Here is a 27,516-nt window from a genome sequence, read left to right as displayed (position 1 = left end):
GCACAGCATCAACGTTTTCTTAGGTGACTGCAGTTTTTGGACGACCTTGACGGGGATCATCACTGAGCTTGACACGTCCACGTTGAAATTCAGGAAACCAGCGATAAATTGTGGTTTTGGATGGGGCTTCATTACCAAATGCAGAAATCATCCGGTCAACACACTGTTTTTGTGTTAAACCACTTCAAAAGTCATAATAAATCATCGCTCTTGAATTTTCTCGAGTCAATTCCATTTTCTCAACGACTAAACAAGTTTGACAAGACCTTGTGATACGACCGAGAATCTTTTTTTAAATAAATAAATGGTATACGATTTTTAAAACCCTGGAGTTTGCAATTAAATAGATTTTAATATGACTGGAACAGTGGAAATATTCCATTCCCGATACTTTTAGTGCAGCCCTCGTAGAGCATATACAGGCTTCAGCTAGCTGCGAGTGACGATGTAATCTTATCGTTGATTTTAAACGATAATAATTACGTTATTTAAAATAGTTGGCTTATCGTCTAAAATCGATAAAATGATATCGCACGTCCTAGGTTCTTAGCTGGACGACATTTATGTACAAATTGTTGTATTTCATAAGTTATGGGTAATTGTTACGTCTAATGTGATGTTGTGTATACTTGCTAGAACAACTAATTAAATATCCCTATATTTAGAGATGTTATTTCAGCTATTGGAACGGTGTCAAGGAGACAAATAACATAAGAACACACTATTTGCTGAAAATGTTTGTTTAACACAAGGCCCTCTTTATTGTGCTGAATAAATATTGATTTTGTTTTGTTGGCAGGTGTTTTGTTTAACACACTGCACCGTTTGTTATGCTGAATAAAAATCATCGTCGTCGTCGTTTCAGCCGACAAAGGCCACCCCCAAGGATTTCCACGAAGACCGGTCCTGCGCCGCTCGCATCCAGGCACCACCAGATCGTCGGTCCGCTGTAAATACCGCTGAATAAATATTGAATTGTATATTATGTCGTTGTCAGGTGTTCCGCGAGGGCCGCACGAAGGCGGTGGGCAACGTGCTGCGGCCTGAGCCGCACGCCAGCAAGCCGCCGCCGCGCCGCGCCAACCACGCGCCCGCGCCGGCGCTCGACACGGTAACTATGGCAGGATTCACTAGGGATGGGCAAATGGAAAAAAAATATCGATATTTATCGTATCGATATTTTTCAAATATATCGATATATATCACCCAAGAAATATCGATATTTCGATATTTTTTGCGCAATTTGCAATTATTTATAAAAAATGACAAAATATTCGAAATTTTGAAGCAAACACACATCTGGCTGTTTTAACATTAGTTTAATTATTAAAAAAAAACAGCCTACTACATACCTACTCTTTTTCTAAATCGAAATCGGATTGGTCGAATACATGTTGTGACGCATGAGCAGACAGCAGAGCTTTAAAAATATATCGATTTTGATATCTGAAAATAAATATCGAAAATCGATATATCACGGGAAAAAATATCGCTGATTTATATCGATATTTTTTCAGAAAAATATTTTGATATATCGATATTTTTTACCCAAGCCTAGGATTCACATTCACCGGCGCGACGTCCGTTCGGCCAAAAATGCGGTGGAATGAGCGCGTCTGCGCGAGTATCCGCTGGAACACGCTCAAAGCCGACCGGTTTCCGACGCATGCTCGCTCATCCCTCCGGATTGAAATGTCAGTTAATCAGTTGTAAGCAATTATGACTCTAAGAACTTAATAAAATACTATTTTCTTTACGGCCGTGTAAGTGCGCTCCGACGCGCGCCGGTTAATAGTTGTCGTCCTTATGACTTTGAAAAGCATTCAAACATTTGTTCCCGGAGAAAGGACTAATAGTTCGTGACACCCAAAGTGGCCAAAAAGTTGATAACACAACCTTATTCCACTTTTTGGCTACTTCAGGTGTTTTAACAATTTGACGCTGGACGCTGACTGTACAGTAATGATGTTACAATAGAAAGATGAGCAGCTTAATTCACTAGCATGTGAATTTTTGCATCTTAAGTATATTATGCACCAAATAACCGTTGTTTATACGCTTAATAATTCGACCAAATGATATCTAGGAGAACTAAGGTCAGTCAAGTTGATTACATTGAATTACTATCGTAGTAATGCAGCTTTAAATATTTTACTTTGTCACACCTCGTAAGACTGTCGGTCCCTTTAAAAGAACCAAATTCTCAGTCGTTCCGTCCTGACCATTTGAAAATCAATCTAGTAGGTATGACCGAAGTTCCTTTCTAGTTACCCAAAACGTCATCATCGAATTTTGTTGAAATTTGCTGCTGCTGTTCTTTAGTTTACGATCTCAGCAAGAACATCTAAAACTCATACCCTTATCAACCCTGCAGCAAGAGAGCGACGTGACGGCGGCGGACTCGCCGTTCGAGGTGGCCAACGACAAGCGCTCGCGGCGCCCGCGCAAGCGCCACGACAAGCCGCCCGACCAGCCTGCAGCGCCACGCGTCTGAAGCCCGCTCGCCGAACACGACGCCTCACCAGTGCAGGGGACTTCTCACTTTACACCACCATATCAACCCTAAACATTACAGCAAATTATATGATTCAATAAAGTTTGACTTGCCGCCTGCATTCCGCCTAAGGACTTTCCAACAAACTTTTCGTGTTTACTTTCTATGGGTGAGCCATAAAAGCGTCTTTTGCCTATAGTGTTGTGTCGTGAGGCGTCGTCGCTAACAGTGTCACTGACTCGTATCAAGTTTCTCGATGTCTCCTTCGGAAGTACATGCAACTAGATATAGGTACAAATCTTACCTAGATCAACTAGAAGGTCCATAGCGTGGCTAGATTCTCGAAATCGAGGTTCCGACTGGAAATATCTGGGGTATAGCACACTCTGGTACAGGTTTTTACAGTCATTATGTAATCCATTACATGCATAAATTGAAGAGAACTCCATATTTTAATAGGAATATTAATGTCTAAAATTTTATACTTTCATGCACTTTACTAAAAATGTCTCCATCTGTAATAAATAAGCCTATCTTTAAGAAGTAATAGTTCCAGTATTTCCAGTATTTCCTTTATATAATGTACCTTTTAATTCAATTATGAATAACACAATATAGAAGATTCATACATACTATTCAAGATTTGCTCATTCTAAATAAAAATGGTTTACTTTTGATTTTTGTATGCTTATGTAGTAAAATGGTTGCAAAGTTCTAGTTGTGGTGATAAAGGCAATAAATATTTTTATACATGAACCAAAAATAGAAGAAAATTAAGACAAAAAATAATATTGATGTGCAAAAATAACAAAAACAGAACTTTTTATTCATAGTTGGTTGGCTTGTGATGGATATTTTGTTTAGAAATACAACCTTATTTTTGGAAAGTAATGGTTTTATTTATGTTATTATTCATATTTTTTGTTTTTCAAAATTATTATAATTAATATTAATACATGGATATTTTTTGTTTTTCAAAATTTGATTTTGATTGAAGATGACCTAACTGAAAATAGTCTCATTTTATAAAAAGCTAATGTATGACTACTACAAGCACATTGTTAGTGAGGCTAGCTGCTATTCATATCATACAGTATTTGATTATTTACAATACAATTAGAATGTGATTTTTTCTAGTTTAAGTAAGAGGATATTTTTATTGATTTGTTCAAGAGTGACAAAAAATTAAACTAGCTCGAATTATTGCTGACTTCTTATTTATTATCCCATATGACCAATATTTCAATTTGTAACTAGCTAAACTAAATGACTAAAATGTTGTCTCATTTTTTTATTTGCTTCTTTGCATCGGCAATCCCTTCTTTTATGTTTTCACTGAATTTTCTCAAGAATGACAAGAATCTGTTGACTTCCTGTGGGTCCATTTCGGATAGTTTCTCCTTGCCTCTATAAAATATAGAGACTGCTAGTTGGGCTGCTCTTCTTACGGGGTAGGACTCGGCGATCCGCTGGACCAGATGCTCATTGTTTGCTAGATATTTGAGCAAAGCACGGAGCGGCATGTTGACTGGTATCACTTGAATGACGTTTCAAATGAGCACATATTACGGTACTTCTGCAACAATTCACGCTTCAGCCTCAGCTGGGTCCGGAGGATTTCAAACTGTTTTAATTGATCCTGTTTATTGTATTCTATACCAGGTAATCGCTTGATCTGAAAGACAAATTTAACCAATATCACTTTCTGCTATACTGCTGTATTGTTCCAGCCACAAAATGTAAAGCAATAAATTTTAATGTAACATGGGGAGATACGTAGTATGTAATGCGTTACCTGTGAGCGTGCTACGTCAAACTTCTTCTGCAGTTCTAGGACCTTTTGACTGCAATCCTGCGACTCGCGATTCTTGGCAGAGTTGTCGTGAAAGTCTCGTTCTACACTGAAAATATAAATTTGTTAGTAACTCTCTAATACATACAAACAAGGTGACTGTCTATAAATAGATGAATGCAATACCTTCGAATAATTTCATAAACAATTGGCAAAAAATCTACGTCTACTTCTTGCACAGTCAGAGGACTAAAATTGTTTTGATCTGAATGGTCTGTGTTATTTTCCATCTTATGAGTCGAATTATACACAAAATATAACACAAATCACTTGCCTAAATATGAAATCGTCTATGAAAAATGAAAGAAAGAAACGGTGAAGAGAAAAAGAAACGAGTCCAAAATATTTGACACTGACAGCAAATCACAGCAGCAAATTATGATGACACTGACTTATCACAATGTCCAAATATTTTATAATTTCATCAAAGATTTATGAGTAACTATGTAAGACGAGTCTTCTTCCCCCAGCGCGTGTTTTGCTCTACACATGCATGGCTCTACACACGCATGACACGCACTGCTGTAGTCTCAAAACTTGTATAGGTCGCCCAACGAAAGTTGAGGTGAAGCAATGGTGAGGGTGAAGCGAACATCTTTATTAAAGGAGGATTAAATTGGCTAGCAGATGTAATGTAAACTCGTGTTTAAAACACGGAATAATATAATATAATAAATTGGCTAGCAGTGCAAGTTGTCACAGTGCGACATGACAAGCAAATGTAATATTGATTGCCTCAACTCTTGCTGCACGACCTATAAAAGTTATATCTCCAATGCAATGGAATCGTAGACAGAGAATACTAATGGAATGAAGTTACGATTTTCCTTTGAGCTATACTTTAAAAAAAATGAGGACTACAGATTATGTGCGAAAACGTCAAACTTGACATTGACAGCTTGAAATTATAAAAATGTTGTTGATCGACTAAATGTGTTTTTACAGCATTTTAATTAGATAAATCTATAAAAATGGATGAAGTTGCAAAATTAGAACATCTTTCTTTGGTATCTAAAATATGCACGGAGTTAGATAACCATTTAGGGCTAAATGACAAAGATTTAGGTAAGAATTTTTACATGTGAAATCGTACACTATTATTGCTCAAAAATCCCCTAAAACGTTTTTATCCTATGATTTGCATAAAAACGTTTTAGGGGATATCAATAAATAATAAATATTTAATATTGCTAGCTTAAATAGACCAATTATCCTATTCAAAATATCTCAATTTCTTCCTTATTTTATAAATTTATTTTAATACCATTTTATTTTTTTCAGCTGAATTCATCATTGATTTAGCAGACAAAAATCCTACATTTGATGGATTCAAGAAAGTTCTTATTGAAAATGGAGCAGAGTTTTCAGATTCTTTCATGACAAACTTGCTTCGAATTATACAGCACATGAAACCTGCCAAGACTGATGCACAAAAAACGGAAACAGAATCAAGCAAACACAATCCTTTAGCTACGAAATTTCCTGGTCTCGCGATTCCTAATGAAAAACCTCCTGTTTTCTCTTCTGATGATGAAGAAAGTGAGGATGAGAAGAAAAATAAGAGGATAACATCTAAAGACATATTCAAGGATGAAACTAAACCTAAAAGTGATAACGTAATTGACCAGGCGATGGCTGAACTAGAAGCTTTGGCTCCTTCTTACTCTGGACCAAAAGTAGAATCAAAATCAGAAGACAAAAAGAAATCGGAGTCGAGTGATACAAAAGAGACAAAGGATAGTAGAGTAAAAAAGAGAGAAAAATCAAGAGATAGAAGTAGACGCAGTAGAAGTAAAGACAAGAGAAGTCGTAGTAGAGACCGCCGGACTAGAAGCAGAGATAGAGACAGGAAGCGGAGGTCGCGGAGCAGACAACGTCACAGATCTCGATCTAGAGATAGGCACAGGTCCAGGTCGAGAAACAGGCACAGGTCAAGATCTAAGGACAGGCAGAGGTCGAGGTCCAAGGACAGGCATAGGAGGTCCAGGTCAAGGGACAGGCACAGGAGGTCTAGGTCCAGAGGGAAGAGGTCTCATTCAAGGGATAGAGAAGACAGGGGTAGATATGGGGATCAAGGGAAGAAACCTAGAAAGAGGAGTCCTGAGGTTGAAATAAGTGATGATCCAGAACCTGGCAAGGTAATTTTTAAATTAATAAATCCAGTATATGTAAAGTATATGTCATGCATATAAGTAGTTTTATTAGGCAGTGGTTGACAATGATATTATCAAATGGTCATTAAAATAACATTAGAAGATAGTTTAATTTGACTTCAATAGCATATAAAATGCTATCTATACATTGTAGTGTAGGAGAAGAAACTTCACACTTAATGAGTACTTGATAATTTTTAATTAGTGTAGTAAATAAGTTTGTCTTGACACAAAATGTTTATCTTCCAGATCTACAATGGGCGGGTGGCGAACATAGTTCCGTTTGGCTGTTTTGTCCAAATAGAGGGGGTGAGGAAGAGGTGGGAGGGGCTGGTGCACATATCACAGCTGCGCTCCGAGGGCCGGGTCACTAATGTCTCAGACGTAGTCAATAGGGGCGACAAAGTCAAGGTATTATACCATTGAATATAACATTAATATAATTATTGTTATAATGTTAGTCAAAGAGTAACTTTTTCATCTACCAAGAGCAATATCATCTATTGATATTATTATAATAATAAAATCTATTCTTGTACATTTTAAAACATACAGTACATTGTATTTTTTTGTTTCAGATTAAAGTTTTGTCAATGACTGGACAAAAGGTCTCTCTGACTATGAAGGATGTTTGCCAAGAAACTGGAAAAGACCTGAACCCTACATCACATGCCCATTTGGAGGTAAGCATTAGTCAGGGTTTCATAGTCTGGTTTATTGTAATTAGGACTACACATGATTCAATCTCATAGATTCTGTCCCCAAATTATATTCACCAATCAAAAGCCTCAATCTGTGCTTGTGATTGAATCAAGTTTTGAGCTTATTTCTTTAATTATATAACATGCCTTGCATTTATGTCCATAGGAATAGGAATTTTCAAAGTAACACATTTGGGCTCTTTTGATTAGCCTTTATTCTGTTTTATTTTACACTAACGTGACTCACAGCCAGTCCCAACCAGCTCACGTGTGCATCTGGGGGCACGGCATTGCCCCCACCAAGTCGAGCAGAAAAGCGGCACGGCCGTACCATCCTTTTCTCGAAGCAATTCAGGCCATTTTCGACCGCCTGTAACTTCGTTGTGGATAAAACTAGAAGGCTGAATTTTCATTAGCTATGCAGGCATTGTAAAGACACGGTATATTTAAAATTTCATTCAATTTGAACCAGTAGTTTAAGAATTATAACGGGTCAAAGTTACTTAATTTTGTCACTCACTGACTGACTCACTGACTCACTGACTCACTCACTGACTCACCGATCATCAAAACTCTAAGGCACTTCTAGCAGACCTAGAAGCTTCAAATTTGGAATATAAGTAGTGTTTGGTGTATGAATCAAGGAAAAACTAAAATATTTGGGGGCACGGTAGTGCAACCGCCAAGTCGAGTAAAATTTTTCAATTTCGGTCCAGTTTTCTAGATACATAACTGCTGTCTACAAAATACAAAAAGAAATGAGATCCCATCAAAAACAATACTTGTCAAAAAAACCAAGTCTCGCAACTCAGTTGTTCTACGGTAAAAAGTTGTGAGATCCATGTAATACCAAGTCCAGGCCAGGAAATCTTTAACGTTTTACATAAATATATTGACTTGGCCATCGCATGAAAACACGTGTGTGTAAATTAAATTATTTAGTGCGATGGCCAAGTCAATAATTTATGTAAAACGTTAAAGATTTCCTGGCCTGGACTTGGTATTACATGGATCTCACAACTTTTTACCGTAGAACAACTGAGTTGCGAGACTTGGTTTTTTTGACAAGTATTGTTTTTGATGGGATTCCTTTATTTACTAGCTAATGTGTCTCCGGCTCTCAGCTCGCACAAGTCGTGCTGCTGGCAAAAAGCTCACTTACGCGTTGAAAAAACGCTGGAGCCTAAGACTTCTTCTAAATTAGCATTTTTTAATTTAATTTTATACTATGTAGTACGTCGATACTGTCATCAATATTTTCGAAACTTAACACTTGTCTAAAGTGGCAACACTGGGAGTTGTGCAGTTAAACGTTGTTCACCTCTTTTTTTTTCTTGGCTTTTGCGGTTTGCGTTTAGCCACGGGTTTAACCACAACGGTTGTTCTCCTCTTAAATCGTGGAATCGCGGTTTTTGTTGCCATATATCGTAAAAACATAAAATTTATTTATTTTTAAATCAGAGTAGTTTTTTGAAATAGTTTATATTTACATAAATTGGAGATTGATAGCGTGAGTGGCGGTGGAGTTGTTGGTATGGTCATACATTACAGCTGGACGTTAAGAGCTTATCTCGGCCCAGCGCTGGGTAACTGTTGAAACTGTAAGTATTCGAGGCTAAGCGGCATCTCTGGAAGACCCTGGTAAGCCCGATCGCGATAGTTTCACCATTTCATCACGAAAACAATCGCCTTTCTTTCATCAAACACAGTTCACTTCACTATTATTGAGCCTTTTCACTAGTGTCGTTTCAACAAAAAAGATTTACATTTTAATAACACAAATATGTATTAGGGTGGTCCTTATTTTTCGACTTTTGAATTATCCCCGGGGCACTTTCTCATTCGATTATATACCTCTAAATATGAAATTAGCTTTTTTGTTTTTTTTTTGGTTAAGATTTAGAGGTCGCTACCAGCAGTCAAAATATTTACAAAAGCTTTGAAGATCTTAAATCATGGTTTCATAAATGTTTTATTTAAGTGTTTATATCACATTTTACGTGCAAATGAACATCGCATAGATAGAATAGACAATCGCTTCTTGTCCCCATCTCCCCTCAACCCCTCTTCTGTACCGACCATGGTACCGACGCGTCGAGATACTAACAAGTAAACCCTTATATCTTAAAAATAATTGATTCAAATATGTACATTGTACATAATATCTTATTTCATAGCAACAACAATAATTTTGTAATATTTTTATTTGGCTTTGGCTTTAAAAATAAATGAATCTAACAAATGCAGATTTTGTTTTTACTTAAAATTCAAACCTTGGTAGCGACCCCTAAATGTCTTTTAAAAATTAAAAAAAAAATAATGAAAGACTTTCATATGGTATATATTCAAATTACGTGGTGCCCCGCAAAATATAAGAAAAAAATTTTTTTTCGTAGGAATAAGGACCACCCTAATATGTATGTATACTTTACTTACGAAAAGGAGTCCACGGTAAATCAGCTCATCCTCGTCCTTATTAAAACATATCATTTTTATGCAAACTATCTACTTAATTTTTGTATACAGGCAGTTGTGACTACTGATAGATGCCTGCACCTCCACTATCACTGTCACCATCATCTTCAATCATTTTTCTTTTTGTGGTAATGGAATTGGTTAAAATTTTGAGCAGAAAATTTTTCTTTTTTCTTTTCTGGGACTTCATTTCACACTAACCACTTGATGGCTCAGGTAATGCTTATGCGGGTTGTTTTTGGAGATAGTGCAAAGCTTAAGCCTCTTAGATTTACGTTTACGTTATACACATTACAAAGTTGAAATGTGTTTACCTGTGGTACACCTCAGGCACGGATCCATGGGCGTGTGCACAACCTTTTCATATTTTCACAGTCTTTTGAGATTCCCATTAGCCAGGATCTACAGCTAAAACTCCAATAAAAACCCAACCAATGAATTCCAAGTTTGTCCCAGGGGTAAGTTGAACAATCATTGGACCCGCAAAGAAATTAATCAGACGAACATAGGAGGATCCGCGCCTGCAGGGCCTATGTATTACTTTTTTTCTATGCTGCAGGGCTACTACGAAACCCTGTTTAGTTACGTAGTTTCAGGTCTATCTGTCAACGTCGCTCATACTGGCATCTCGCTTTGCGTGAGAGGGATGGCAACATTTGAAACTTCGGATAACGTTTTTCGGAGTAACTCCGCTGGTATACCCTGTGTGTTTCGTATTTATAACATTTGGACATGTCTCTGCAGGCGGAGCGCGAAGGGCGCAACCCGGACCGGCCGGCGCCCGCCGCGACTGTACTGGCGGGGCTGCAGGGCGCGCTCGAGCCCGACGAAGACTCCAGCCGCAAGCGCGTCACCAGGATCTCCAGCCCCGAGCGCTGGGAGATCAAGCAGGTCAGTGCACTACATTACATGGTCATAGAGCATTGGTCCCCAAACATATTTGAGACGCATCCCCTTTCGACCATACAAAAATTCCGCGCCCTTCCTCCAGTCAAGATTTATTGGTCGTATCGAGCAGTCTGGAATGCATTCTCTCAGCGGTCGCAGGTTTTATACATGGCCCGCGCCCCCCTTTAAAGGTCTTTGCGCTTCTCCAGGGGGGCGCGCCCCCCACTTTGGGAACCAATGTCATAGAGTCTTTTACTTCAAGTCCCACAGTTCCTATCAGTTTACTCATAGATGCCAACTTACGAAAAACCCGCGAGAGGATCGCTATTTGCTTACATGATAGCCAACATTTATAAAAGCTTTCGAACTTCAACGACTATTTCTATGGTGAATTAATGTAATTCAAACCATATGCATTCTGATTATTCTTTTACTCTTCCTTAGTAACTTCAAGCAATCTGGATAGTCTTTCGTCTGATCACAGATAGCATTTCAGAAAAAAATATAATTATGTAACTTAATCTTTATCTCCATAGATGATATCATCGGGAGTCATAGACAAGAGCGAGTTGCCAGACTTCGACGAGGAGACCGGCCTCCTCCCAAAAGACGAGGACGGCGAGGCTGACATCGAGATCGAATTAGTTGAGGACGAGCCACCCTTCTTGCAAGGCCACGGTCGCGCTCTACACGAATTATCCCCTGTCAGGATCGTAAAGAACCCTGATGGGTCCCTAGCGCAAGCGGCCATGATGCAGTCGGCGTTGGCGAAAGAGAGAAGAGAGCAGAAGATGATTCAGAGGGAGCAAGAGATGGAGAGTCTGCCGACTGGGTTGAATAAGAACTGGATCGATCCGCTTCCCGAAGCTGATGGCAGGGCGTTAGCGGCCAATATGAGAGGGACTGGAATCACGCCTCAAGACTTGCCCGAATGGAAGAAGCACGTGATTGGTGGTAAAAAGTCGTCTTTTGGCAAGAAGACGAATCTCTCGCTGTTGGAGCAGAGGCAGTCGCTGCCTATTTACAAGCTAAGGGATGAACTCACAAAGGTAAATTGATTTGCATAAATAATATTCTACATTGAATCTCTGATATGTTCCGCAATTTAGCTAAATCTATATCTATAAAAGCGAAAGGTCACTGACTGATTGACTGACTGACTCATTCACTCATTACTAAATCTCAGAAACTACAAGTGCTAGGAGTCAGAATTGCATGGGGGTTCCTTTTAAAACGTAGGTGCTCACTAAGATGGGATTTTGCAAAATTCAACCCCTAAGGGGATAAAACGGGGGTTGGAAGTTTATATGAAAGTGCTATGTTTTCACGCGTAGAAGTCGCGGGCGACCGCTATTTGCTATAGCGTGGATTCGACCAAACAAGGGTAAATATTTATCTCAGAATAAATCATCAGTTTTGACATATTTCCCATACTGAAACTGTCAATGTGCCAGTTATACCAGGAGTTATTCTCGGATAAAAATTTGGTCGAATCGGGTCTTATACGATAGATACGCGAACCCCTGAACTAAACAAACTATTTATTATCAGGCCGTAGCAGACAACCAGATCCTGATCGTCATCGGCGAGACGGGCTCGGGAAAGACAACTCAAATCACGCAGTACCTCGCCGAGTGCGGGCTCACAGCGCGCGGGAAGGTGGCGTGCACACAGCCTCGCCGTGTGGCCGCCATGTCGGTTGCCAAGCGCGTGGCCGAAGAGTTCGGCTGCCGGCTCGGCCAGGAGGTCGGCTACACCATCCGCTTCGAGGACTGCACCAGCCCCGAGACTGTCATCAAGTGAGTGCTCAGCAGGAACAGGAGTGGCCGCCATGTGTTGCCAAGCGCGTTGCCGAAGAGTTCGGCTGCCTCGGCCAGGAGGTCGGCTACACCATCCGCTTCGAGGACTGCACCAGCCCCGAGACTGTCATCAAGTGAGTTCGTTCGTTCGTTCGTTTCAGCCAAATGACGTCCACTGCTGGACAAAGGCCTCCCCCAAGGTTTTCCACAATGAACGGTCCTGCGCTGCCCGCATCCAGTGAGTAATTAGTTGAAATAGGAATACTGAGCAAAATTACAAATTTTTGACACCATTCATAGCAACTTACTATTAGAGGTCGGTCGATCTATTCTCATAAATAAAACACTGGATACTCATCTTGTACATTATATTGCCTTAATTTAGATACAATTCATCACTTAGCACAAAAGCGCGCGGAGTCGTCTCCGCGCGTCCCTCTATTCTGACATTTGATTCTCGTGTGTCATTGACATAACGTCAATGTCACTATGACAGCAGCTCATTGGCTATAACGATACCGCTATTTTAACGTTTTATATTTTTCACAATTAACATTACATTCATTAATTTCACTTTTGTAGATCCCTTTTTTGACCCGGTCACAATGCCTGATCCTTAAGATCGTCAGTTCATCGAGTAACGACTTTTTATACTGTTTCATTAAATATGGGCTGATAAACTGTCAGTCCACTGCCATAAATCCAAACATCGACGTTACTATAGGTCGCAGTGTGACGTATAAGACAGAATGGGCCAGCTTTACTATCACATACGGCGCTGGCCTCCACATATCATTGGTAGGACGCACGCTGGTCAAAATCCTCTTGACGTTCTGGCATCTGCATGAACATTTGTTATTGTTTCATGGTAGTGGTCGCCTTACTTACTTTCATAGCTCAGCGACCCAAAACGTGTCTTGGCCTCCGATAGGAAACGCCGTTTGCGCTGGTCACACTGATCATAAAAGAGAAAAAGCTGGCCACCTTTATCATAAGCAAAATAGTAATAATGATGACTGGGTAATTAATTCGAAATTCTATTTAGTCCGTCAGACAGATAATTAGAAAATATTAGACTCATATTTTTTATTTTTTTCCATAATCCAATAATTACAGTATTATATTGAGTTGAAATGTCGCGTGACGTAACTTTTGAGTAAAAATTCTACTCAAGCGTGACGTATCGCGCCATTTCAACTGTTATTATTTAATTACTAGCGGCCGCCCGCGACTTCGTACGCGTGGATCCCGTTTTACCCCCTTCATCTATCTTACGCGGTTTAGATTTTTTCATACCAATGTTTTTACCCGCTAACTCCCGTTCCCGTGGGAATTTTGCAATATCCTGTTGTAACTAAGCTTTGAGTTTACTAAGGTACCTGCATGCCAAATTTCAAGCGTCTAACTTAAGCAGTTTAGATTTTTCATACAAAAGGATTTTCCCGCTAATTCCCGTGCCCGTGGGAATTCCTANTAAGGTACCTGCATGCCAAATTTCAAGCGTCTAACTTAAGCAGTTTAGATTTTTCATACAAAAGGATTTTCCCGCTAATTCCCGTGCCCGTGGGAATTCCTAAGTATCCTATAACCTGCCCAGGAGTATGAAGAATAATTGTACCAAGTTTCGTTAAAATCCGTCAAGTAGTTTTTGTTTCTATAAGGAACATACAGACAGACAAAAATTTTACTGATTGCATTTTTGGCATCAGTATCGATCACTAATCACCCCCTGATAGTTATTTTGAAAATATATTTCATGTACAGAATTGACCTCTCTACAGATTTATTTTAAGTATAGATGAAAGAAAATAAAAAATATGAGTCTAATATTTTCGAAATATCTGTCTGACGGACAAATAATTGAAATTTTGTCATCTAGCCTATTCCTTATCTCTCCAGGTACATGACAGACGGTATGTTGCTCCGCGAGTGCCTGGTGGACCTGGAGCTCCGCGCCTACAGCGTGATCATGTTGGACGAGGCTCACGAGCGCACCATCCACACCGACGTGCTGTTCGGCCTGCTCAAGACGGCCGTGCGTTCGCGTCCCGAGCTCAAGCTGATCGTCACCTCCGCCACATTAGACGCCGTCAAATTCTCGCAGTACTTCTTCGAAGCACCCATATTCACCATCCCAGGACGAACATTCCCTGTTGAGGTCTTGTATACTAAGGAACCAGAAACGGATTATCTTGATGCATCACTCATCACTGTCATGCAAATACATCTGCGCGAACCGCCAGGGGATATCCTGCTCTTTTTAACTGGACAAGAAGAAATTGATACGGCTTGCGAGATCCTATACGAAAGAATGAAGTCGTTAGGTCCTGATGTACCTGAACTGATCATTCTCCCAGTATATTCCGCGCTGCCGTCGGAAATGCAAACGCGTATTTTCGAACCCGCGCCGCCTGGTTCCAGAAAGGTGGTCATTGCGACGAATATCGCTGAAACATCGCTGACGATTGATGGAATTTATTACGTGGTGGACCCGGGATTTGTGAAGCAGAAGGTGTACAATTCGAAGACTGGAATGGACTCGCTGGTTGTTACTCCGATTTCGCAGGTATGATTATTTTCGCAGTTAATTTTTTCTAATATGTACCTACTTTTATAATGTGGATTTTAATGATAAGATGATAATATTTGCAGATTAATCAAAAACGAAATTAATTTTGAGTAATGGTATCTCATTATTATGTAATGTTCGAAACTCAAGTCGTCTTCAATTACACGACGCCTATAATTGGTGTCAGAAAGATACTGTCATGGGACATGATCATTTAATTTGCTTTCTATTTTAAAATCCGAACCGTTTTCAATAACACGGCGCTCAGCTAACATATCATTGCGTACTTTCAATCTGTTTACTTGAAAATTAAATATTCATTTGATTTAATGACCAACATTTTGAGCCAATCTCAGTACAATCTGGTCGAGTTAACTGCACACCTGCACACTGCGTCACATCGACGTTCTGGTACGAACGGGGTGAACGCGTGGAAGTGTGCGGAGGGAGGGAGAGTCGCATACCAGCGAGGTGCGCTGTTAAATCGATCGGGTTGTAATAATTAAAGCGATCACCGTAACTGAAGGTTTGTTTTTCCTTCCCAGGCAGCGGCGAAGCAGCGAGCGGGACGCGCGGGTCGCACGGGCCCGGGCAAGTGCTACCGTCTGTACACCGAGCGCGCCTACCGCGACGAGATGCTGCCCACGCCCGTGCCCGAGATACAGCGCACCAACCTCGCCACCACCGTGCGTATAACACGTCTATAGTCTGGTCCGTGAGCACGTAGAATTTTGTCCGATGACCCCAAGCTACCCATCCTTATCGCTCGCGCGTAACTATGTTGCTGTCGCGCTCGCACACTCACTGCGGGCGCGCGTCGCACAGTCGCGACAGCAATATAATTACGCGCGAGCGATAAGGATGGATAGCTTGGGGTCATTGGACAAAATTCTACGTGCTCACGGACCAGGCTTTACTTTCCACTAAAGCGGAGCGAAGATTAGACGAGAGGAAAGATATGAGCTGTGTCTATAGTCTGGTCGCTGAGCACGTAGAATTTTGTCCAATAACCGCAAGCTACCCATCCTTATCTCTCGCGCGTAATTATATTGCTGTCGCGACTGTGCGACTGGCGCCCGCAGTGAGTGTGCGAGCGCGACAGCAACATAATTACGCGCGAGCGATAAGGATGAGTAGCTTGGGGTCATTGGACAAAATTCTACGTGCTCACGGACCAGGCTTTAGTAGATCTATTACAGTGTCACAAAGTCAGCGACGAGCGCGACGTGACGCTGTGTCCCAACGCGAAATGATGATATGTCGCATGCTGACACAAAGGCCACAAGCAAGGACCGCGCTAGACAAAATTCTACATGCTCACGGACCAGGCTTTACAATTAATATTTTGTAGCCAAAAGCATTTAATAAAATCCATTACTTGAACAGGTGCTCCAACTGAAGACCATGGGCATCAACGACCTGCTGCACTTCGACTTCATGGACGCGCCGCCGGTGGAGTCGCTCATCATGGCGCTGGAGCAGCTGCACTCGCTGTCCGCGCTCGACTCCGAGGGGCTGCTCACCAGGCTCGGCCGCCGGGTGAGTGTTAGGCCTCAGGTAGACTGCACTAGCCTGAGACTGCAGAATCCTAGATACGCCAATGCCGCGGGCACTCGAGTCTTGGCGTCTGCGTATTCACAGTGCTGAACGAGCTACGAGATTGCACCTTATCAGACGGCACGACACGGACGGACCGAGCCATTAGAAACTCCCGCGCTCGCGCCCCATGTCACGATCGCGAACGTCGGTCTGCGACCGACGCGGACGAGCCTGGGCTTCGCTACGCGAAGCCCACACTCGGTCTCGTCGGCACGCGCACCGACGATCGCCAAACGGCTAGAGTACCTTCTGTACTCGCCACTCTGCCCGGTGAAGCTGGAAAAGCTCCTCAAGCTACCAGCGCGCGTCCCTTCAAAAAAAAAAAAAACCCATGTCACGTCACATGATGACGCGTGACGTGCAGGAGCATTGTGAACGCAACTCGCGTCTTTAAACATTTTGGTTAACACGCGCCCGCCTCTACTCTGAATGGGGTCGCATTTCCACTTCGACGCGCCGCCGGTATAGTCGCACATCACAGCGCCCTTTAAGCAGGACTTAAATAAGACTACGGTCTCCTATTATAGTCATCGTACGCCATCAACATCAAACATTTCTATCAACGTCATACGCCGACATCAACGTTTGAAAGAGGCCACAACCGGTACATTTCTATAGTAAGCATTACGACGCGGCCGCACACGACGCTGTACGCAGACGGCGTTTATAGGAGACCACAGCCTAATGCACAGCAAAAATAACTTGAGCACATGTTTCCAGATGGCCGAGTTCCCCCTGGAGCCGAATCTGTCCAAGATCCTGATCATGTCGGTGGCGCTGCAGTGCTCCGACGAGATCCTCACCATCGTGTCCATGCTCAGCGTGCAGAACGTCTTCTACCGCCCCAAGGACAAGCAGGCGCTCGCTGACCAGAAGAAGGTAACACACAGCTTCAGTCTTCTTAATGGATGTTGACATGTTTTTGAGGTGAACTGGCGTCCCTAAATCGAATGTTTCTGTGTGGATGAGATATTTGTATCTAAACAGGTTACTAAAAGTTCAGTGGTCGCACGTCGACGCGTCGACCGGTTTGGATGCGCATTTTCGATTCCAAGTTAAAATCGTCCTCTATTTTCACTACTTAGTACTTTTTCGCGCCACAAGTAGCGCGGATTAACGGCACTTGTCTATAGGAGGAACTCAATACGCGCGCATCAAGACACGGATAGTGTCTTGATGCGCGCGTATTGAGTTCCGTGCGCGTATCAGGGGGCGTAGTGTGAATTTACGTCAAACGCATTCTAAGTCAACTGCGTAAAAAAGTGACATTAAGGCTGCGTTTCCACCAGAGATGAGCGAGGATGTGTAGCGAGGGATGTGTTTGAAAAGAACCAATAGAATCGCTTCATTTACCGAGGCGAAGTAAATGAAACGCACACACGCGCAAATCCTCACACATTTCTGGTGGAAACGCAATCTAAATGTATGACGGATTGTACAGTGCCCCTAGCGGAAACTTTCAAGAACTAAAACCTTTAATTATTTTTTACGCGCTCACTAGTGACGACGTTTGATATAAACTCACACGAAGCCCTCTTGTAGGCCAGATAGGTAGGACGGTAGGCGATGCGGCGTCTTGCAATGCGAGAGCGAGACTGAAGGTGGAAGGGAGAGGATAGGGAAAGGACTGTCAGAGTGAGTGATAGAGAATAGTGTGACATGAGTTTGAATTGTTTGAGGTTTTAATACTGGCGCATACAGTAATGACTATCGTTTTAGCGCTCACCAGTTGGCGCCACTGTAGAGTAAGGTCCTGTCACTTGCTAGTAGCGAAGACAATGGCGCGCTAAAGTGGTAGGAGGACTATCGCATTTGCACTCATCAAGATGGCGCCACTGTAGGGTAAGGTCCTGTCAATCGCCAGGGGTGCCAACTGTTAAGTATAAAAACGATAGCCCTCATTTAGACCGCGTAGTTGCTTAGTAAACTTGTGTGTTTTGTTTTATCGTAATTGCTAATCGTCCGTGGTGTCCGCAGGCGAAGTTCAACCAGCCCGAGGGCGACCACCTGACGCTGCTGGCGGTGTACAACAGCTGGCGCAACAACAAGTTCTCCAACGCCTGGTGCTACGAGAACTTCGTGCAGATACGCACGCTCAAGCGCGCGCAGGACGTGCGCAAGCAGCTGCTCGGCATCATGGACAGGTAGGCTGAATTACTCGTACCAGGCCTGTCCATCTCCGCGAGTTTACATCGAAAACAAAACACGCACGATGGCCCACCTACAGGATACTATTCGACAAGGCCTCACATACGAGCGAACGTTGACTCACGCACGCGTATTCTTGTGTATGATGGAAGAAAATAAAGAAAATGGTGTACTAAATACTGTGGAGTATTTAACTGCCTAAATAATAATAAAAACACAGAATGTACTTTTTTAAGTTGCCTNTTTGTTTCAAAAACTTACATATTTTTATAATGGCAAAGAAAAAAAAAGAGTTTGTTTACTTAAAGAAAAATACTAATTGTTTTTGTCCATAAAACATTCCCCTGGGTGGTTGCAACAGTCCCCTGTCGCAGTTTTGCGAAAAATCGCCAATAACTCAAAAACTAAGGGGAAAATGTGTGGGCTTTTTTAGATATGTATTTAAATTACTATTGCCCTGAATTTCATTAGCAAAATTTCTCAATAATTAATAAAATTACTTCAGGACAGTCTTGTATGGACGATTTTCCAAATAGCAGAGAAACACCCATATGTCAAAATGACATGGTTATTCTTCAGTTGAAAGATATTGAAGATTGAAAAATCAGCCCCTAATAGGCTTTCCATAATGCTTTTGGTTTGGCGGATTCCAATTTAAAACTTGTGGTGTTCTTTAGTCTTAGTATACAACCTACTAAAACAAAAGAAGACTGCAACAAACATTGCTTTCAGCTGAAATGAGCAAGCTGTTCTGTTTGATATACGTCTGTGGAACGTAAAATGAATGTGGTGATTGGAGCCCACATATATCTGTTTGCGAACTCTCTTACGACGCGAGTATGTGACGGCTCGATTGTCGACGTCATTCGATTCTATTGTCGTTTTAAATCACTTTCGAGCGATGAGTTTTGAATTGGACGCTCGCGACGAATAAAGGTGTACGTAAAATCCGTTTTATTTTTGCCCGCTTGATGAAGGTTGTGTTTATTCTAACCACATTTTATTACGCATGTTAAGTTAAAAATATGATAAAAACAGCTTGTTTAAAGGGAAAATCTAAAAACATTTTCAAACATATGAATATCGAAATACAGGAATGTTTGGTTTGTCTGTGTTCAAATTCAAGTTTGTTAGCTAATACTTGCCGATATTTCAGCGGTCGCTTTTCTTGCTAACATGTGTTTTTTTTTGTGAACTCCTGTTGTGGATTTTATCCGTTTATTTTAGCTAGCTGCAATTTAATTTTTAACCTACCTATGTGTAATTATATTTGTTATGAACGTGAGCCCATAAACATAAATAATCTGTTAGAAGCATCATTGCAATATTTTTTCAACTGAAAAGTTGTCCTTTACGTCTTTCTGCGGTGGGCCCGTCGTATTGTGTTTTTAACGAATACCGATCGCTTTTTGTTTGTTTTCATCTAATCAATCAAGTAGAATTTGAATTTCAACGCGTTGTTTTTTGACACGATGCAACATCGCGACACCTATTACTTGTATACTTACGCCCGTATTCACAAACGATACTTGCTTAAGTGAAGCAGCAAATCGAACGCACAGCGTTGAATAGAGCTCTCTGATTGGTTCATGTGTCATCCTGTGCGTCTACGCGCACTGTGATACCTCGTAGTAATGTTTGCGAATACGGGCGTTAGTTCACATGATAGAAAAATGGCGCTAGAGCACACACCAATTTCTTTCTACTCTATCGAGGACATTCTTCGCACTTCTACGCTTTTGAGTTGTTAATGGATGGCTCAATAGAGCTTTCGTTCAGTTTTAGAAGTCTCGGGACACATTCCTGTTACAAAAAGGCCCTGGGAAAAATTCAAGATTCAAATTCAAATCTTAAGTCTCTTATGTTCGTCTCTCTAAATATTCCTAAGTTGACACCTATCGCCGCTTGAATGGCATCCTATAGGGAGTTCGCTTGCAAAAACGTAAGGACTTAAGGCCATCTGCTATTAGTTATCCTGTTCGCAAGCGAGCGTCCCTGAATAGTCCCGTCACCTGGAGATTGATGGTCACGCTAATGTGCTCACACCTTTATGAAAATGAATGGAAATTTTGGCACACGTTGAAATAGACTTTGTGGAAACGATTTATGGTGTATTTTGGAAAGTTTGATGCGGTAGATTATAGACACTTTGGTAATTCGCGCCTATATTTAGTTACATTCATCGCGCACATTTTGAATTAATTTAATATCTATTTACGCCAAAATATTATGCTGATAATTTTTGCATTATGGCTAATAGTATGTGTCAAAATGGTATTTTTTTTATTTAAATTGCCGAAACATTAATGTTTTCAAAAGTTATAGAAACTATTTTTTAATAGGATTAAAATAAAGAAACAAACGATTCCAAATCGCAAATTCAGTTTTCAAAACAAAAGCCTAACGTCGAAAGTTGTTTACTTCAATTTCTTTTTCTGCTTATGTTTCTTTTACGCCAGTATGACTTAACAACATTGTTAATAGATTTATACAGACTCGTCTGAAAAATACACTCTTGAATCTTTAAATTACTCGTAATTTGTATTAAATAAATAACAGGGTTAAATTATTTAGTGTAGCTTCATATTTGGAGTCTTTTCATAGGGCCTTTGAACTCTACCATTATTATTTTAAGCAATTTTCTTAATGTGCGGTGAAATTACGTGGACTACATTTGAATATACTAAAACAGAATTTCATATTACAGTTAATTTTCTGAAGGAAATTTCAAAAACTGTTTTCTCCCGAGAGGAAAAACGGGAAAAACACAATATTGACGGAATTTTGGAATCTGAATGTCTGCCAAACTCATTTCATAGACAAATGAGCCTTCATTCAGCCAGGTGGTTCACCCCGAGTAATTTTTCGACAATTTATTCGGCGGTCGTTAGCGGGTAATCCCCGTTTATCCTCGGCAGGTTAGAAGATGATCAAATAAGTCAGCTAGCACAGGTATTTTGAATGCTCTTTAAGCGTACTTTATTTGCAGGCGACAACGAACGAACAAACGATGCTTGCAGCAGCAAATCGAACGCACAGCGTTGAATAGAGCTCTGTGATTGGTTCGTGTTCACACACGTGTGCTTCTGCCCTGTGCGTCCACGCGCACTGTGAGACCTCATAGTAATGTTTGTGAATACGGGCGTAAGATAGAAATAGGTATTCTAATTATGTTGGAAGAAAAATGTGACTTACGCGACGTGTTTATTAGTTGTTATCAACTCTATCATTCTAAAGATAATTTTTAAATCTTATCCAAACAAAAAACAGACTTTTCCATACAGAAATCACCATCAGACTACTCATTTTTGTTGCAAACTCGCTGCTATTTCAACTACTTAAGATCTAAAAGTGTTCTGCATAAAGCACCGTTGTCTTTACAAGATTTTTTTGCTGTCGAATTACTGCTTTATTTGCACTCTGATAAAGATGAGTTTGACTTTACAAAAGCTGTAAAGTCGCCGAGTCAGCGTTAGTTGGCCTGTCTGCGGTTCAAAGATAATGAGGACGTTAAAACTAAAATAAAGTAAGTATTCGTATTATTTGCAAAATGGTAAATGTAGGGATAGTTATAAAACATTATTAGGGCTTGTTCCCACGGAGACATCCCGTTTTTTGCAGGATCCAGTTTATTCGTTCGTTTCAGCTAAATGACGTCCACTGCTGGACAAAGGCTTCCACCAAGGACTTCCATAACAAATGGTCCTTCGCTGCTCGCATCCAGGTTGTTGGCGCTTCGCGGGTCCTCGGGCTTCATCGACATCGATCGGCCATCATCGGCTCCGCGCGAGGCGCCGGCACACTACGCCGTACGTGCCCGACGCACGGTGGTCTGAAAATTAAGCTCCCATACCATAGAAACTTAATGTCAGAAATTAATAAAGAAAAATATGCATTGTGTTTAGTATACCTCCCTTTGTTTTACTAATACAGTATGAAGGGTATGAGTAGCTCCATGTGTGAGAAAAAAAATATTTTAATTTTTTTTGTATGGAAAAAAACACTTAAACTGGATTTTTTTTAAACTGAATAGAACTGAAGGGCTGGTACTCACATGAGCTATTGCACCATACACGGCGATCAAGATGACATACAATTCTTGTGCCTTTGGGTGCCGCTTTGCATGTACCAAGCTTTGGAAATTTTGAATTTTCGGTAGGTGATTTTTCAAGTCTTTGATGTTATTTTATGAAGTTATTAACCGCTTTCAATACGAGAATAGTATGTAAATTAATACTCATATAGNTTTAAGTTGCCTCATGACACTGAGAGGTAAATAAGTAGTTAATATTATTCATGATAATTCATGCTAAATCATGTATTTCCTTCGCCATTTTCCGCAGTTTGGCACCTCACGTCACATCATTTTACCGAAGTCAGCCCTATAGCTTCGGCGCAGTGCCGATCACTGACGTTTGTCAACAAAATGGTGCTTGACTCTTGAGACAGGCTAAATTACACCATATTGTTAATGACATTGAGCATACATTTTTTTAAATACCTTCACGAAGTAAAACTTCTGTACGTAGTACTTATTATTATTCTGTGCTCGTACGTCGGACTTCTTGGCGGGAATCTGAAGCGTCATGTTAACGGTTTTGTTTTATTTCCTCAAATTCGTGTTTTGGCGACTATTAATTCGTGTAATTTAAGTGTTCGTGAACGTGCATGAGTGTGGGCGAGTGAAGCAAAACAGTGCATCGTGATTCTTCTGGTTCTCTCAAGTTGTCCATAGGAGGTCTCAGTAAAGCACCACAACTTTACTGAGACTCAAAGGGTGGGAAGGGGTATCATCTATCATACTTCATTATATTATCATTACTTGATCTCATTTTGTAACTCGTATCACATAAATACTTGAAAATGGCACAAATCAAGTCGACCTCGACGTGTATTGCCAACATCATCAAAAAAGAAGAAGAAGTACTCGTACGTCACTGTTGTTACTTCGCCAAGTAGGAATAGGACATAACTTACAAGTGTGCTTTACATGCTGAATTTAGAATAAAATACTTTTGCAACCAAAAGTATGATGGGTATTATGCCCACAATCTTAGTTAACTTGTTGTGACGTCAAATTTTCATGAACAATTATGATTGACAGGCTGATGACGTTCTACCCAATGCCTTATTTAAATAAAAAAAAATACAAGTGATGCATTGCACTGTGGTCGATTTTCTTGTGTACTGTGATGTGCCCATAACCTTTTTCGAGAGCTGGATCCATCCGCCTGATCCAAGAGCCTTTTGAAACTATTTATATCAGGTCCACATTCAAGTCCGTTAGTCTGAAACTTGTATAAGGCGTTTTGCGGTCGTAGTAAATAGTCCATCTCGTAAAATTCTAATGTAAACATACCTCCTTTCTTATGTCTCCTTTGAACACCAGTTAAAAATATTACCTCTTTCCACAGACACAAACTAGACGTAGTGTCGGCGGGCAAGAACACTGTGCGCATCCAGAAGACGATCTGCTCGGGTTTCTTCCGGAACGCGGCCAAGAAGGACCCACAGGAAGGCTACCGCACGCTGGTCGACAGCCAGGTCGTCTACATACACCCCTCCAGCGCGCTGTTCAACAGGCAGCCTGAGTGGTAAGTGGCAGATAAAGTTGGCAATAGAAGCAGACATTCTATAGCTTTAAATGTCGGCTTAAGTGCTTGTTCACGTAGGTACGCGCGGGCGAGGGCGCGGGAAACGTTGCGAGCTCGTGTTCACATTAACCACCAGGCGTTCGCGCGAGTGTGACGTACTATCGTTTCTAGCGACAAGTTCAAACTGGTTGAACTTACCTGACGTCGCGAGTGAAACGCGCGCGCCGCCGCTAGTTTGACATGAACACACACAAACGTCTTCACGCGTTGAAATTACCGCGAGCGCTCCGCGCGCACCAGTCGCTAGCTTGCCCGCTAGTTAGACCGCACCTGCGTTTCGTACGTGAACACTTGGAATCACTACATATGTTTGATATTTCGTCATCGCGCCCGCCACCGCGCCCGCGAGTCAACGTGCACAAGCACTAATGCTTCAACCACACCAACGCATGCAAATCGCCGGCCCGATCACGGCGCGACCATAGACCAATAATGGATTGTCATGGATCGCGCGACCTGTCATTGGCCTATGATCGCGCCGGCGATCTGGACGCGTTGGTGTGGTTGAACTTGAAGCGTAACTTATCCATGACTGAATCCTCATAATTAAGGTGTTCTTAACTACGCTCACCAGTTAGCGCCACTGGCAAGTGAGGTCCTTGCTTTTGGCTAAGACAGTGGCGCCAATCGGTGAGCGCTGAAGCGGTAGGAGGACTAGCGCATTTGCAATCACCAGGTTGGCGGCACTGTCGAGTATAATCCTATATCCCCAGTGACGTCGACTGGCTAAATGTAAACCTTCCAAAAGACAAGGTTTTTTTTTATTTAAAGCCTGGTCCGTGAGCACGTAGAATCCTGTCCAATGACCCCAAGCTGCCCATCCTTGTCGCTCGCACGTAATTATGTTGCTGTCGCGCTCGCACACTCACTGCGGGCGCGCGTCACACAGTCGCGACAGCAATATAATTACGCGCGAGCGATAAGGATGGGTAGCTTGGGGTCATTGGACGGGATTCTACGTGCTCACGGACCAGGTTTTAGAAACTACAATCTGTAGACAGGTCCGCACTTTTTTCAGTTTTTTTTAAGTAACATTTCGCTCCTTAGGTAGTTATTAATTATAAAGACAAGGTTTCTAACTCTTCATTTTATTGCAGGGTAATCTACCACGAACTGGTGCAAACCACCAAGGAGTACATGCGTGAGGTGACCACCATCGACCCCAAGTGGCTGGTGGAGTTCGCGCCCGCCTTCTTCAAGTTCTCGGACCCCACCAAGCTGTCCAAGTTCAAGAAGAACCAGCGCCTGGAGCCGCTCTACAACAAGTACGAGGAGCCCAACGCCTGGAGGATATCGCGCGTCCGCAGGAGAAGGAATTAGGAACGGACGCAAATAAATGTTTCTACCAAATAGTATATTTTGTTTCGTTTCTGTTTATCCTACCTGTGTATTGTACAATGCTCCTACGATTACAGAAATCGAAAAAACGACAAGTACCAAGTGTATGTACGAGTCTTTATTTGCAAGCCTCTAGCACTGTGTGTGGGGTGTCATACCGATAAGATTGGTCAGCTGCTGGTTTGGCTCATGGTGGAATCACGATGGAATGTTCCTACCTGTGATCCTATCACAATGTTTGAGATAATTACCAAGTAAGGGCAGGACCGGTCCACGGTAATATTATCATATTATTACCGTGACCGGTCTTTGTGGAAATCCTTGGTGGACGTCTTTCGGCTGAGCTGAAGGGCTGTAGCACTATACCTCCTCCATCCAATTTCCTCAAAGAAAATTAATTAAAACGCATTTTAATACTTCATTGCTCCTGATGGTATGGTATAACAGAACGCATTGTCATTAATGTCAAATTTGAACTCGATTGGATTTTTGACAGATCGCAATTTTTTGGTGCAAATTACACAATTTTTGTGTGGAATAATTGGAAATAATGTCCTAAAACTAGTTGGCTGGATTATTTATAAACAGCAAGAAATGAACTGTAAAATTTGCTGTTAATAAATTGATTGACTTGAAGGAAAATGGATTTCTTTTCGGAGATAATCGGGGAGACCGTGATACTGGGAATAGATTCCCTCATACTTGGTTTCTGCGTGAGACAGCTGAGCAAATGTAAACACATACTAAACGCGCTACAAGTAAGCTACTCATTTTTAAAGCAATATGTTTCAATACTTTTGTCGAGTTCGAAAAAACACGTTTTCTATAATGCTAATTTATTTTTCTAATTAGACAGCTCCTGTACTGGATATAGACAACACCCTAAACAAGGAAATAAATAAATACCCCAACAATACAATCCCTTATGTAGTGATCAGAGGGCTTGTCAAGCCTCTGGGCACTCCTATCACCAGCAACTACAACAATAATGTTACTGGAGTGGTGCAAAGGTAAGCTGATATTTTATTGAATAACTTTTATTTAATAAGTACTCTTACAGCCATTCAACTAAAAATTATTGAAGTATGTAGGGTCATTTCGCCTGTTCGCGTCCATTTAGTGCAGTTGGCAAGTTTGACGGCGATAATAAAAATGCCCCAGCACTCATTTCTATGACAAATTTGTGTAATGTATTCATTATATATTCTATTTTAAGATTAACATTCAGTTGTATTAGAAACATCTTGCTTTTTCTTTTAAAATAGATAAACTTCAGAATTAGGCGTTATACCCAGTTTGCGTCCACAAAATCCAAATTGCGTCCACCCGTGGACCATTTAGCGTCCAGCAGCTTAGAAAAGGAATATAGGGATGATATTTTTAAGAATTAATAAAGAAAGATTGTATTTGAACAATTTCTTTATTTAACAATAAACTTAATTATTAAAAATCAACATTATCATCATTTAAAACTCACTTTAAAAAATAAAAATAATTCTTCTCAACATTGGTTTAAGTAAAAAATTCTTTATTTCTGGCCAAACATTTTTCAAACAATTTTTGACCTGGACGATCATCTTTGAAATTATTTTTAAACTCTCCGTCTCGAATTATTTTTTGAACAGTATCCAACAATTCTTGCTTTTTACTACAAATCCACATTTAGAAATGTTATGAAGCCATTCAACTACTTTTGTATTATTGTTCCATTTTCTTCCCTAAACTTTGAATTTTTGACGAATTTCAATATCTAATTACTACATGACGTGACATATTATTGGAAAGAAGAGAAGCTAGAGATGTTTTTAAGATCATTGGCAATCCACTATCACCTTTAATTTTTTTT

General features: G+C 40.9%; 4 protein-coding genes across 6 annotated transcripts in view; 3 read left to right on the top strand and 1 right to left on the bottom strand.

The window, feature by feature from the left end:
- Positions 1 to 3,668, top strand: part of GTPBP1 (GTP-binding protein 1) — an 18,739-nt gene extending 15,071 nt beyond the window's left edge. For all 3 annotated transcript variants that reach the window (XM_028322268.1, XM_028322269.1, XM_028322271.1), the window contains exons 12-13: positions 998 to 1,111; positions 2,375 to 3,668. In XM_028322268.1, the coding sequence (XP_028178069.1) occupies positions 998 to 1,111; positions 2,375 to 2,494 (234 nt within the window). In that variant the 3' untranslated portion in view covers positions 2,495 to 3,668. The remainder of the gene's footprint in view (positions 1 to 997; positions 1,112 to 2,374) is intronic.
- A 125-nt stretch (positions 3,669 to 3,793) lies between these two features.
- Positions 3,794 to 4,683, bottom strand: MED9 (mediator complex subunit 9). The gene is made up of 3 exons (XM_028322272.1): positions 4,473 to 4,683; positions 4,290 to 4,395; positions 3,794 to 4,169 (listed from the first exon to the last, which is right to left on the bottom strand). The coding sequence occupies exons 1-3, from the start codon at positions 4,574 to 4,576 to the stop codon at positions 4,029 to 4,031; spliced, it is 351 nt and encodes a 116-aa protein (XP_028178073.1). The 5' UTR covers positions 4,577 to 4,683; the 3' UTR covers positions 3,794 to 4,028.
- A 553-nt stretch (positions 4,684 to 5,236) lies between these two features.
- Positions 5,237 to 25,687, top strand: pea (ATP-dependent RNA helicase pea). The gene is made up of 14 exons (XM_028322278.1): positions 5,237 to 5,411; positions 5,628 to 6,484; positions 6,749 to 6,910; positions 7,078 to 7,182; positions 10,420 to 10,566; positions 11,100 to 11,612; positions 12,115 to 12,362; positions 14,262 to 14,928; positions 15,477 to 15,617; positions 16,318 to 16,470; positions 17,251 to 17,409; positions 18,508 to 18,674; positions 24,093 to 24,272; positions 25,430 to 25,687. The coding sequence occupies exons 1-14, from the start codon at positions 5,318 to 5,320 to the stop codon at positions 25,650 to 25,652; spliced, it is 3,816 nt and encodes a 1,271-aa protein (XP_028178079.1). The 5' UTR covers positions 5,237 to 5,317; the 3' UTR covers positions 25,653 to 25,687.
- Positions 25,688 to 26,157: 470 nt separating this feature from the next.
- The window catches only part of Mul1 (mitochondrial E3 ubiquitin protein ligase 1), a 5,834-nt gene continuing 4,475 nt past the window's right edge, over positions 26,158 to 27,516 (top strand). Inside the window, exons 1-2 of the mRNA XM_028322280.1 lie at positions 26,158 to 26,428; positions 26,523 to 26,680. Of these exons, the coding sequence (XP_028178081.1) occupies positions 26,312 to 26,428; positions 26,523 to 26,680 (275 nt within the window). The 5' untranslated portion in view covers positions 26,158 to 26,311. The remainder of the gene's footprint in view (positions 26,429 to 26,522; positions 26,681 to 27,516) is intronic.

This window comes from Ostrinia furnacalis, unplaced genomic scaffold, assembly GCF_004193835.3.
Source record: "Ostrinia furnacalis isolate ACB-3 unplaced genomic scaffold, ASM419383v2 OfSCF7606, whole genome shotgun sequence".
Classification (NCBI taxonomy): Eukaryota; Metazoa; Arthropoda; class Insecta; order Lepidoptera; family Crambidae; genus Ostrinia; species Ostrinia furnacalis.
Note: the sequence above shows the minus strand (reverse complement) of the source record. Positions and strands in the feature narration are given on the sequence as shown.

Excerpts from the sequence above, each read along its gene's own strand:
- pea (XM_028322278.1), top strand. The coding sequence starts at position 5,318 with ATGGATGAAGTTGCAAAATTAGAACATCTTTCTTTGGTATCTAAAATA. Across the intron at positions 10,567-11,099 it reads AGCGCTGGGAGATCAAGCAG|ATGATATCATCGGGAGTCAT; the intron begins GTCAGTGCACTA and ends TTATCTCCATAG. Across the intron at positions 12,363-14,261 it reads AGCCCCGAGACTGTCATCAA|GTACATGACAGACGGTATGT; the intron begins GTGAGTGCTCAG and ends TTATCTCTCCAG.
- MED9 (XM_028322272.1), bottom strand. The coding sequence starts at position 4,576 with ATGGAAAATAACACAGACCATTCAGATCAAAACAATTTTAGTCCTCTG. Across the intron at positions 4,396-4,472 it reads GTTTATGAAATTATTCGAAG|TGTAGAACGAGACTTTCACG; the intron begins GTATTGCATTCA and ends TTATATTTTCAG. Across the intron at positions 4,170-4,289 it reads TTGACGTAGCACGCTCACAG|ATCAAGCGATTACCTGGTAT; the intron begins GTAACGCATTAC and ends TTTGTCTTTCAG.